Source organism: Schistocerca nitens, chromosome 7, assembly GCF_023898315.1.
Source record: "Schistocerca nitens isolate TAMUIC-IGC-003100 chromosome 7, iqSchNite1.1, whole genome shotgun sequence".
NCBI lineage: Eukaryota > Metazoa > Arthropoda > Insecta > Orthoptera > Acrididae > Schistocerca > Schistocerca nitens.
The window spans coordinates 427,506,701-427,520,038 of NC_064620.1; the positions used below are offsets into that span (position 1 = coordinate 427,506,701).

At 38.4% G+C, this 13,338-nt stretch overlaps 1 protein-coding gene across 1 annotated transcript in view; it reads right to left on the reverse strand.

Annotated features, from left to right (window-relative positions):
- Positions 1 to 1,455: 1,455 nt before the first annotated feature.
- Positions 1,456 to 13,338, reverse strand: part of LOC126195672 (tetraspanin-17) — a 141,838-nt gene continuing 129,955 nt past the window's right edge. The window contains exon 10 of the mRNA XM_049934298.1: positions 1,456 to 5,642. Coding sequence (XP_049790255.1) covers positions 5,574 to 5,642 — 69 coding nt within the window. The 3' untranslated portion in view covers positions 1,456 to 5,573. The remainder of the gene's footprint in view (positions 5,643 to 13,338) is intronic.

Genomic DNA, 13,338 nt, shown 5'->3' on the forward strand with positions numbered 1-13,338 from the left:
AGAATAGCGCATCCACCCAACCTCCTCAATAATTTGTTGGATATAAGTCAGTCTCTGTATTCCCCTGCAACTTTCACCCTCTACAGCTCCTTCAAGTACCAAGGAAGTTATTCCCTGGCATCTTAAAACCTGTCCTATCACCCTACCCTTTTTTCTTCTCCATGTTTTCAATGTGTTCCTCTCCTCACTCATTCCTAGTCTTATCAGTACACATTATTCTCAACATCCTTCTATAGTACCATATCTCACATAGCTTAATTCTTTTCTGGTTGCCCAATAGTCAATGATACATGTCCACATAATACTGTGCTCCAACCACACATTCTTAGTATTTTATATCTGAAATTAGGGTTTTTGGGCTGTTAGCTACTCTTTGTCATTGCGGGAATGTGAATTTTACTTCACAGTTCAGAAGAGGGGCATTTAGAGCATAAATCTTCCCACTACCTCCCACTGTTACGATATATTAGACAAAAACAGACGAAAAGTTATGATCTCACTAATATCCCTTAAGCATCTAATAGGCACTTACCTTTCCGATAGTCCAGTTAACCAATATTCACATCTCACTACATTAAAAATTAGGGTGTTAGAGAATGCCAAACATGTAACCCTTTACCTGATTACTGGTTCCAATGAGTAAACAGTGTTTCCAAATATTTGGATTTCTAAAGAGTCTATACAATCTAATATGAAAAGAAGGTGAAAACATTAATGCTTTTCATCATTCTAATTGTTACATATGATACCACATGGCCTAGACAGTGACAGTCCAAGTACACAAATAACTTGACTAATTTCACTTGCATCCAGTTTGGTTATGTGAACCACACAACCCTAGCCATTCTAATTACTATGATAGAAGACAGAAAAAGTGTAGTGAGAGTGCCTAGAAACCATAAATTTATAGTAGTATAAGTGAAGATTTCATCCAAACATTTCTAAAACTGAACTACTTCCATTTGATTACCAATATAGAGAAACAATAGTTTTCTGTGACCTTTTGTCTGCAAAAGGCTAACCAGAAACCACAACAGCCAAGTGCATCATGACATATCCATTTAGTAACTCATTGGGAAGTAAGAAGGCTCAGGGCAATAAAACTGTTCGATCATCCTATGTTATAAGGAAACATTGTGATAAGCAAATTACTTTCACAGTAAGCAAGCATCCAGTGCAAGGACCTTGAAAACATGTCTAGATGGAACTAGTTTGTGTTGCAGCTAGCCTACGGTTTGTAAGAACTGTAGGTGACATTTACAAAGCTTGTAATCACAGACATCTCAAATTGATCCCATAAATACTCATATACAACTCCAACTTTGTAATCAGGATGATTTAATAATACAGTTTAGGTTCACTACATACAGTTCCTCACATAGAAAAATTGTTTAATATAAAATTATAATTGTCACTGAAAACGCCATTCTGACTAAGTTAACTGAAAAGAGAAAGTTTGGTGAATGTCTGATGATTTGTTTATTACAGTACAAATGGTTTTTATTAATAAAACAGCAGTTTGTAAATTACAATTTGGATTACACAGTATTTCTGGCATACAGTTGAAACTCGTGACATAGCTTCCACTTTCACATGGAACTCAGCAAAAAGTGCACTCAAAAATATCAAAAGACATGTCTTTAGATGATAATTTTATATTTTGCTGCTAATTCCACGAGAACCACTCAAATGACACACAGATTGATCACAAATATGGTGTTTTGAACCTGAGTGAAAATCATAGTCTATTTATTAGCTTTTGGAAGCTCGTATGAGCAATGGCACCTTGGTTTCAAACAACTTTGTTTTGAGATATTACATCTGCAAAATGAGTTATTTGCATATATTTCCTGGTGTACCAATGGAAGAAGGAACATGAGTCTTTATAATTTTGTGAAAATAATACACAACTTGATCAGTATAAGGATGTATAATAAATGATTTGTAGTTCACAGGTTATTTTGACAAACACCTCCAGTGACTATTTCTTAAGACTGTGTAAAGGTTGTATTCATTGGCCACTTACAATACAATACACAAAATATATTTACTTGAACCACTACACACTCATGATATACTAACAATTTTCAGTTGTGCGTAGAGTGAAACAGCAACTAAAATAACAGTTAAAAACAATACTGTCAACTAATTATAGTTATATTCAAGAAAGGTATACAGCTCCAATGTAGTGCTTATTTCAGTAATATAAAAACAGACAGCAAAATGATAGTAATGTAATTGTAAAATGAAAGTCCTATCTGCCATTCAAACTCCAAGTTAGGAATTTTGAGCAAAATGAGGCAACGGCAAATAGATGTTGCACTGAAACTATCATAATAATATTATGTCTAAACAAACACAAAATACTGAGAAGTTAACAGTTTGGGATAAGTTATCAGAACATGAAATATTTATTTCTCATTGACACACAAATTAAATCACACCTGAAAATCTGACAAATACTAACTAGTATACTTTTCTACTGCTTTATTGGCAACCCTATCAGGAACAAATACATGCAATAGTCAATCTGCAGACATATCATCATAATAAGTTGGTCTTTAAATGAACTTTTCATAGATGGTACACAAATACATACGCCTGTGGCAATACTGATTGTTAATATCATTCTCAAATAAATAATAACAAAATGTTGTTAACTTGTGACACATTTGATTTACCAGAAAAATGTTACTGTATAGACAGCATGCATGAAAGTAGCTAAGAAGCTTTGGGCAATGCAACATAATTATTTCTGACAGTAATAAATAACCACAGTAATGACGATTCTGTGAACCAAAATCAGTTATTCCATATGACACTTCTATATATTTAACTTTGGAATACAACCATGCCCAATTCCAAAGTGTACGATTTGAAACTTACTTAGATTATGTTTTTTAGCATTAAAGGAAAACATTTTGATTATGACACATGTAAGAAATGTCTACGAAATGTAAAAATGAATAATTATGTCTGAGGGAAGAGTGAGTACATAAGGTATGTAAGTTTTTAAATTAATAAACTCAAAGACAATGTGAATGGCATGCTGTTGATTACATTTTACCCCTTCTAAAATTATTGCTACTCAATCAAAATTGTACTAATCAATGTCAAAAAGACCTCTGAACATTCATATATAGCTGCCCATCTCTTTTAAGGACAAAATTACATTAATATGAAACAATGATTGTCAGAATCTATTGGTCAGCACAGATTTCAACACACAGCAAGCCTTTCATCTGGTTCAACAGATGCATCTCAACAAGTTAACATTACTTAGCTATATCATTAGTACACTCTCCTTAAAGTACTTCAAAATTCACTAAAAGAAATTTAACAAAGGCACAATAAAATAACTTTTTATAGGTCCTTCATAAAAAATTAAAATGATAGAATACTAAAAAAATACAAAAGATTCAAAACATATGCAATTTAAAGCCGAGTATTTCCTTAGCTGCATAGTAGCTTATAATTTGCAGGACACAGTCATGTACAAAAGAATTTATGGTTACAGAATATTCAATTAGTAATTTCAAGATATAAAAATATGAAATGCTAATCCATTTAAACTGCTTATATTCATCAAAATACATTGGAGTTCTGGAATCTGATTTGTCATTCTCACATTTATATGAAAACAATAGTTTTAAGTTATGTAACAATAAATTATATCAGTTACAAATAAAAGTAAAAGCCGGAAATGCTGTAACTGTGTTAGTACAATGGAGGAAACTGTTCAGTGGAAATTACAAAAACATTAATGCTGAAATTGTGACCCACTTAATATTAGAATCACAGATGTGCCACCACCAAAATAAACTAAAAATTTCACAGAGAGAGTACATCATCTTCTGCTCTGAGAAATATGATACATGGAAATAAACCTTATTTTCTGGAAAAGATTACACAGCCTCACACATTATTCACACAAATATAAAAATTTAAATTTTATACAATTTCAGAGAGTGAATGTATATCATAATCTTTAAGCAAATGAATGAGTATTTTTCACATAATAATATTACTGAACAATATTTTATAAACGAATTTACATGTGATACCTGTCACAATGGTGTACTATATCTGGTAAGGATGACTTTACGACTTATCTGGATTCTTTCAGATACTATCACTAACCTTAAAATGACAATATTTCTTCAACTTTGCAACATTAACAGTGAAGACTCTATATGATGTAATAAAGGTAATTGTGTTAAAAAAATATGAAATAATTAACCAAACATTTCAACATACAAAAATTTATTTATGTTGCAGTAAGCTACATGTTGGAAAAATTTTTCACCAATACTGCAGCAGGCTTTCACTTGTATTGTATCCTATCCTGGATATGTTGTGGTCATATTTTGTATTTCTTTAACACCTACAATCCAATATTTTCTACAGAAATGACTGATAATATTATTTGTGTATTACTGAATGGTCACAAAAAATTAAATAAGTTAACAAATAAGTGTAACAACGCCACAACCTATAAGTCAATACACTTTGTAAACATCCTGTAGAACACAATGAAGGTATCAATCTGAATGAACTTCTGCAGGTCAATTTGCTTATAGCAATAGTGACACTTAAAAATTAATTTTTACTGGGCTACACTATATATTCTCAATAACACAATAATTTTGAAACAAACTGAATGTAAATACTATAGCATGATCAATGTTATGCCCAGTCAATGGAAACTAGTTTTAATGCCTAATTATGTTTACTTCTCTGGAGACCAGACAGAAAATCAATGCAACATTCCTAGTTATAACATTGCAGCCACTGTGTAGCCCATTTAATCCTGAAACAGGATTATGAAACATAGAAAATCAAAACTATTTTTGAATTTTCATGAGTTAAGATATTTATGCAGAAATATATTGAATTTGTAAAAAAAGTTTCCCTAAAAAAAGTTTGTAAAAAGTTTGCATTGCAACAGAAGCAAATGGATAAAAATGTTCCAGCATAGTAATCCAAGATGCACTGTTCAATCACTATACAAGTTTAATATTTCACGTACCATGTGATGAAAAATTACATTGGCAAAGAGTTTTTTCATCCCTGCAGGTATTATAGTAAATGCAATAGCACATTTTGTAAACAGATAGCATAATATATTCTTTGCATATGGAATAGCACTTTGCATTTAACAGAAAATACTGTTTCACAGCAATAGAACTCAGTTAATATTATTATTCCAAGTTTATATCCAATTGTTCCAGAAAATATTATTTATATTCCACACTGTTTGGATATATGAAGTTTGACACATCACTTTATAAATCAGCAACAGCACTACAATATCATTTTATTACAATTGCATCATCACTGTAGAATGTTGAATTAGTATTGTTAATCTTGCAAATATTATTTTGTCCATGCATTAGCAGTCCATAAACTCAATAGTTGAGTTTGTTGTCAACAGTTTTTGTACGGGCCCCACACTGAGAAGAAAGATGGGAAGGATGTCCAACAGCAGTTTAAAGCTGCACTGGTTTATGCATCCTTCTTACACCTTGCTTCAAAAATGTTTGTCGCTAGACAGCAGTGGGGGCCCGAAACTGTCAATGCCATTTTGCTTTCTGTGCAAATATGTCGGCCCTGAGGTTCTGGGCGAAACAGATCCCCAGTATCTGTAACAAAAATGATCAATTGACAACTATAGATATATTTGTGTATAAGAATATATGATGTAAGGCCTATTCAAAACTTAAGTACTGTACTTTAAATGAAAATAATTTGGATGTAGTGCTCATCCAATGAAACTTAAGGACTTAGTTCATGCACTGAATAATGTTTATCTTTCCTTATCTTTGATACATGGTCTGATTTCTGAGTCTTGCATCACTTTCATAAGCATAAGTATACTGGTACATAATGATACATATTTTTTCTTTTTTATTCATAAATATGATCAAATGTGTTTATTCAAGTAGTATAGAATTTTTAGAAAAATATTATTATGTTATTAGGTTATTACACTAACTTCAAACACTATTTGTAGTATGTGACTGAAAAAGTACAAAGAAATATATACAAGATGAACATAAAAATCATCTCATCACAGTTGTCTTTGATTGTCTTACCTGTACAGACAACTTGACAAACACTTGTCCCCTAATAAATAGTTCAACAAATATCAGAATGTGAGAAGTATTAATGTATTGACTGATTTTTTAAATAGTGTGTGTCTTTTGTGACTGCTATTAAACCATCCTACATATACAAGCAAAAAAGATGGACTTTAAAAAGAAGTGTAGAAAACAATGTCAAAACTACTGTTACACAAGAAATGGCTGAATAAAAAAGTAGCAATGAGTTGTGTACAACAAAAAATAAAAATCTGCCCATAACCACTTTCGTATGTCGTCTAAAATCTACAATTTACATCTATTTCTTCTGAATTTACCAAGTAGTGCACTTTCGACCAAAACTACTACTTCCACTAATACTACAACAGAACACTATATTAACAGGAGCGATAATCTGATGGCTCACATATAGTTTTTGTTAGTAGGGTACCTATTGCCTGTTCTTCAATTTCAACACCTCCCAAAAGAAAGTTTGTAACAGCAACTCCCAGGATTACTTCAAGAAATGACTTGTAGGCTGTAAAAATTCTGAAAATGTTTTGTTAAGAAATTTTAAGTCAAATACACTTTAACATCATACAGACATACACACTCTAGAACTCAGAACCAATGGGATTCGTTTAAGTATTACAATTCTGATCAGAAGGTTTCTGTTTTTCAGTTTCTAGCTTTGTAAAAACACAACTGCTTTTCAATTACTTCATAAGAAACAACCTACATCATTCACAAAAGACGTATATTCAAGGAAATGACAGAGGTACTGCTTCATTTTAAAAATCTATCATTCTCTTCATTCAGTCTATTGACAAATATTACTATCTTGTATTACAAACCATTGTAGTCTTCGTCTTTACAAAAAGCTTCTGATATGGCCTCAGTCCAGTAATGAACAATTCAACGAATGTCAAAACATCTCAGTTTCCTTCATTTTTTGATGTTTTAGTCTCCATCTTGAGCTCTCCTTTTTACATACATGCAGATGAGTAACAAAAGTCAGTGCGTGAAAGTCAGTTATTGCAAAAGTCGCCAAGAACTGATGTGTGAAGGTCGTTTATAGCTGATCTATACTGTCTATTAGGTAAAGTGTAAGTTGCACCAGTGACTGCTATCCCCTATTCAGTAAGTCAAAAACAATTCACAATCACTATAATCAGTATGCAATACTTATGTTGTTGTGACAACTCTGGCAGAGACAGTTTTATCTCATATTTCATCCGATTTCTCCTACATATTTCAAACTGTGTAACTATAATGCTAATCTTTAGATGGATATTTTATTTTCTAAGATAAAATTGTCTAAGAAGAAGATGATAACTTTTAATTTCCTACTCAAGATGTTACACAAGACCATAATCATATACAGGAACAAGGTGTTCTTGAAGTTTTCTGCATATGGTAATAAGTCATTTAAAGAATGGCCAAACAGGTGATGCTGCTTATGTCAGAGAGGGAATAGCTGGTAGTGGACCATGGATAATCTCTCTCAGAGAGACTGCCCAATGGGTAATACCATGGGCTCATATTCAAGAAGAGAGGGGGGGGGCAGAGGGTGTGAATACCCTTCCTTGCAAGTAGATGAAGATTTTCCGTGACTTTGCTGCGTCAAGTAAGACAAATGCCACCATGGATTCAAAGGACGCAGGTGATATCTTTTCTTGATCTTGTGCCAACAACAAAACTTCTGCTTTGGCTCCAATTATCACATTGCCTATAGGACATTAAGACAATACTCTTGGTGAAACATAGATGTTGCCAGCTACCATTTTCTTTTGAAGTCAGTCCTCCTTTGCATCAACTTCAAGGTCAATGAATACAGAGGAAGTGAACAGTGTTCTACATGGATATGGTGTTGACCTCTTCCACTGCAATATCTGTCTGCTTCTTTCCTAAGTTTTAAAAGACCGGTTACTCAGTGGAATATCACCTTCTTCGCAAAAAAGTGTTTCGTCAAGGAGAATGTCGTGAACGGACTGCATTCATTTCTGGTAAGCTCATAGAGTTTAAGCTTTAGTAAGTGGTGCTTTACAAAATGACTGGAGCAAACCATTCAGAAGCTGAGGTTATCCTCTTGCTTAGAACCGTCAGTGCAAATTGACAAATCATTACAGAGCTGTCACAATGCGCTAAGAAATGTTATTTTTCAATGAAATCCATTGTAGACGCCCTCTTGTACTTCTCTAAATCGAAAATAATTGTGCGCCTTTTCGTTAAGGTTAAACAGCTAACTTCACATCCGGGAGAGAACTGAAATCTGATGACCACCAAGCTTCAGCACAAATTCCAAGTGGCTCTTTCTCTCAGAGGTGATTTGCAAAGCCATTTCCATAAGTGGGCAATATCAACGACTGTAGATCAGAAAATATGCCAACAGACCGACTCACCGTGAAGATTGTCACTGTATGACTAATAGCAGCACTTCTCCAGACTCCATACGGATGACAGCTTCTATGGTTGTTCTGCATGTACCAGTGCCAAAACCTCTATAATCGTAGTGGATAGCGTTTATCATACTCAGATGAGAAGGTCTCACTGGTCAGTACAACTGGACTGTTCAGTATCAAAAAAGATGAACTCAACAAGGAGCACTCTACTGAATCTTTTTTTAATGTGGATCTTATAGTTGGCAATGGCAAAGATGGTAACCAAAGTTTCCTTGTAAAATATCATTCTCACGCTCTGACTGGAATGACAGTAACTTAAGCCACACTGGTGTAGCTATCAGAACATATTATGCTTAAAATGGTATCAAAAAGTAAAGTAACACAAGATGTTGTTTGTGTGAGAAAGCTTTCTTCTAGTAAGGTTATCAATGATGGAATGATATCTTCTAAACCCAAAACGTAAATGAATGTGGAGCAGACCTGATTCAATGGCCTACACAGATTGTGGTTCACCATCCTATCCAAGTAATTTTTATTGCAAATGACAGCATGTCGGGTCCTCCTTAAAAAGGCAAATTAAGATCGTCTTCCTTTCTGAATTGTTTTAGTTCCCTGTTTTTTTTTAAAAAAAAAAGATGTAGAGGAGCCTTTGGGTTATGTTTCGTGGACAGTAGCAGCATGATGTAACGCTGCTTATTATGACAGGACCCATGTCATGAGCTGCAGACAGTGTTGAAATGAGCTCTTTCTTCATTGTAGAATCCATAGGCCCAACTGTATATCTCAGCGACATGCCTGTGATGACAGAAGAGTGGATTCTCGTTGATGGTCACGGTCTGTGTTGTGAACTGCTCTTCCACTGCCTGGGCTGTGTATCTTGACCACTCAGCATTACATCAGCAGCTAAACACAGTCCCTCTCCCACGCAAGCTCCTGCTGGAGATCTCCTCTTCTACTGTGGACTTCGTGAAACGATTCAGGGCGTTCAGAATCACGTCATGACCTCTCTTCTTAGTCTTTTTTATAAATGTCAGTATTTGGCCATCGGTAGAAGCAAACTTGACAGGTATTCTGCAGATGGTCAGCACGTGAGAGCCAGAGCCATATGCCTGCCCAGCACTGCAGAATGGCAATACTCCACGGGGTTCTGTGGTCTTCTTCGATGGCCTTTGACATACGTCAGTAACGACAAAGAGGATAATGTGATTGTCTGTTTCTGAACGTTACCAAAATGATCAGACACAAACAGTTGTACATATTGCATTGCTTCTCTCTGCATTCATTTTGATTAATTTTATTTGAAAATTTCTCTGTGTCATACACGGTCACATTAATGTGACTACTGCCTACATTCGACGTCAACATGCAGTAGTCACTCACAGACGGCAGATGACAGCACTAGCAGTGGAAGTTATATAAAGCATGTTGGGGGATGTGGACATTGTCGTTATGCAGAAGCAGGGTGATATATCTAACGTCCAAATGAGCATCATCACTTCCTTTTGGGCCAAGGGTGTAAACATTTCTGAAGCAGCTTAGTTTGTAAATATGTGTGTGTGTGTGTGTGTGTGTGTGTGTGTGTGTGTGTGTGTGTGTGTGTGTACCGCCATGGTTAAACTATACAGTTCCTGGCAAAACGGCACTATTCAAAACAGGCGCCGAATCAACAGTGGTGCACCACGGCCATAGATGGGAGGGGTGAATGGCAACTGTGGAGGTGCATACAGACCACAGTCCTGGAGTCGGCATGACTCCACATCCCTATCAGTAGCTTCCAGAACCACACTGACTCTCGTCCTGCATATCTTGCTGTGGTCTGCACTGCCAAAGGATTCTGACAGGTGGTCTTATTAATGTAACTGGACAGAGTATCTACAGAGCAGGAAAATGCGAACCAGTTGAGAGAGTTTGTGAGAATTGAAGGGCATATCACTGACACACAGGAGTGGAGTAGAGTGATTTTAGCATTTAGAATACATATACTGATCAGCTATAACATTATGAGCACCGACCTACTATCGATATAAAGCTATCCAGGCGATGGCAGCACCACCTGGCGAGCAATGTTAGACACATGCACAGTGCATGTAGTATCAGTGAGCATGCTGTCCACGTGTAGAATGACGAAGGTGCACAATCTCTCTGAGTAGGACTGAGGGCAGATCGTAACGGCACAGAGCCTCAGCACAAGCCTTTCAAAAACGGAACAACTTGTCGGGTGTTCAAGAAGTGCTGTGGTGTCTTCATCACATGGCAAAGCCAAGGTGAAAACAGGTCCAGACGTCGTGGGGTGGCTATCTCTCGTTACAGTGGTCAGACGTTGCAGACTGGGCAGACTGGTAAAACACGACAGGGCGCGAACAGTGGCGGAACTAACATCAAACTTCACTGCTGTGTCTGAACACATGGTGCACCTAACACATCTACATCTACATCTACATGACTACTCTGCAATTCACATTTAAGTGCTTGGCAGACGGATCGTCGAACCACAATCATACTATCTCTCTGCCATTCCACTCCCGAACAGCGCGCGGGAAAAACGAACACCTAAACCTTTCTGTTCGAGCTCTGATTTCTCTTATTTTATTTTGATGATCATTCCTACCTATGTAGGTTGGGCTCAACAAAATATTTTCGCATTCGGAAGAGAAAGTTGGCGACTGAAATTTCGTAAATAGATCTCGCCGCGACGAAAAACGTCTTTGCTGTAATGACTTCCATCCCAATTCGCGTATCATATCTGTCACACTCTCTCCCCTACTAGGTGATAATGCAAAACGAGCTGCCCTTTTATGCACCCTTTCGATGTCCTCCGTCAATCCCACCTGGTAAGGATCCCACACCGCGCAGCAATATTCTAACAGAGGACGAACGAGTGTAGTGTAAGCTGTCTCTTTAGTGGACTTGTTGCATCTACTAAGTGTCCTGCCAATGAAACGCAACCTTTGGCTCGCCTTCCCCACAATATTATCTATGTGGTCTTTCCAACTGAAGTTGTTCGTAATTTTAACACCCAGGTACTTAATTGAATTGACAGCCTTGAGAATTGTACTATTTATCGAGTAATCGAATTCCAACGGATTTCTTTTGGAACTCATGTGGATCACCTCACACATTTCGTTATTTAGCGTCAACTGCCACACCATACAGCAATCTTTTCTAAATCGCTCTGCAACTGATACTGGTCTTCGGATGACCTTACTAGACGGTAAATTACAGCATCATCTGCGAACAACCTAAGAGAACTGCTCAGATTGACACCCAGGTCATTTATATACACTCCTGGAAATGGAAAAAAGAACACATTGACACCAGTGTGTCAGACCCACCATACTTGCTCCGGACACTGCGAGAGGGCTGTACAAGCAATGATCACACGCACGGCACAGCGGACACACCAGGAACCGCGGTGTTGGCCGTCGAATGGCGCTAGCTGCGCAGCATTTGTGCACCGCCGCCGTCAGTGTCAGCCAGTTTGCCGTGGCATACGGAGCTCCATCGCAGTCTTTAACACTGGTAGCATGCCGCGACAGCGTGGACGTGAACCGTATGTGCAGTTGACGGACTTTGAGCGAGGGCATATAGTGGGCATGCGGGAGGCCGGGTGGACGTACCGCCGAATTGCTCAACACGTGGGGCGTGAGGTCTCCACAGTACATCGATGTTGTCGCCAGTGGTCGGCGGAAGGTGCACGTGCCCGTCGACCTGGGACCGGACCGCAGCGACGCACGGATGCACGCCAAGACCGTAGGATCCTACGCAGTGCCGTAGGGGACCGCACCGCCACTTCCCAGCAAATTAGGGACACTGTTGCTCCTGGGGTATCGGCGAGGACCATTCGCAACCGTCTCCATGAAGCTGGGCTACGGTCCCGCACACCGTTAGGCCGTCTTCTGCTCACGCCCCAACATCGTGCAGCCCGCCTCCAGTGGTGTCGCGACAGGCGTGAATGGAGGGACGAATGGAGACGTGTCGTCTTCAGCGATGAGAGTCGCTTCTGCGTTGGTGCCAATGATGGTCGTATGCGTGTTTGGCGCCGTGCAGGTGAGCGCCACAATCAGGACTGCATACGACCGAGGCACACAGGGCCAACACCCGGCATCATGGTGTGGGGAGCGATCTCCTACACTGGCCGTACACCACTGGTGATCGTCGAGGGGACACTGAATAGTGCACGGTACATCCAAACCGTCATCGAACCCATCGTTCTACCATTCCTAGACCGGCAAGGGAACTTGCTGTTCCAACAGGACAATGCACGTCCGCATGTATCCCGTGCCACCCAACGTGCTCTAGAAGGTGTAAGTCAACTACCCTGGCCAGCAAGATCTCCGGATCTGTCCCCCATTGAGCATGTTTGGGACTGGATGAAGCGTCGTCTCACGCGGTCTGCACGTCCAGCACGAACGCTGGTCCAACTGAGGCGCCAGGTGGAAATGGCATGGCAAGCCGTTCCACAGGACTACATCCAGCATCTCTACGATCGTCTCCATGGGAGAATAGCAGCCTGCATTGCTGCGAAAGGTGGATATACACTGTACTAGTGCCGACATTGTGCATGCTCTGTTGCCTGTGTCTATGTGCCTGTGGTTCTGTCAGTGTGATCATGTGATGTATCTGACCCCAGGAATGTGTCAATAAAGTTTCCCCTTCCTGGGACAATGAATTCACGGTGTTCTTATTTCAATTTCCAGGAGTGTAGATCAGGAACAGCAGAGGTCCCAGGACGCTTCCCTGGGGAACACCTGATATCACTTCAGTTTTACTCGATGATTTGCCGTCTATTACTACGAACTGCGACCTTCCTGACAGGAAATCACGAATCCAGTCGCACAACTGAGACGATACCCCAT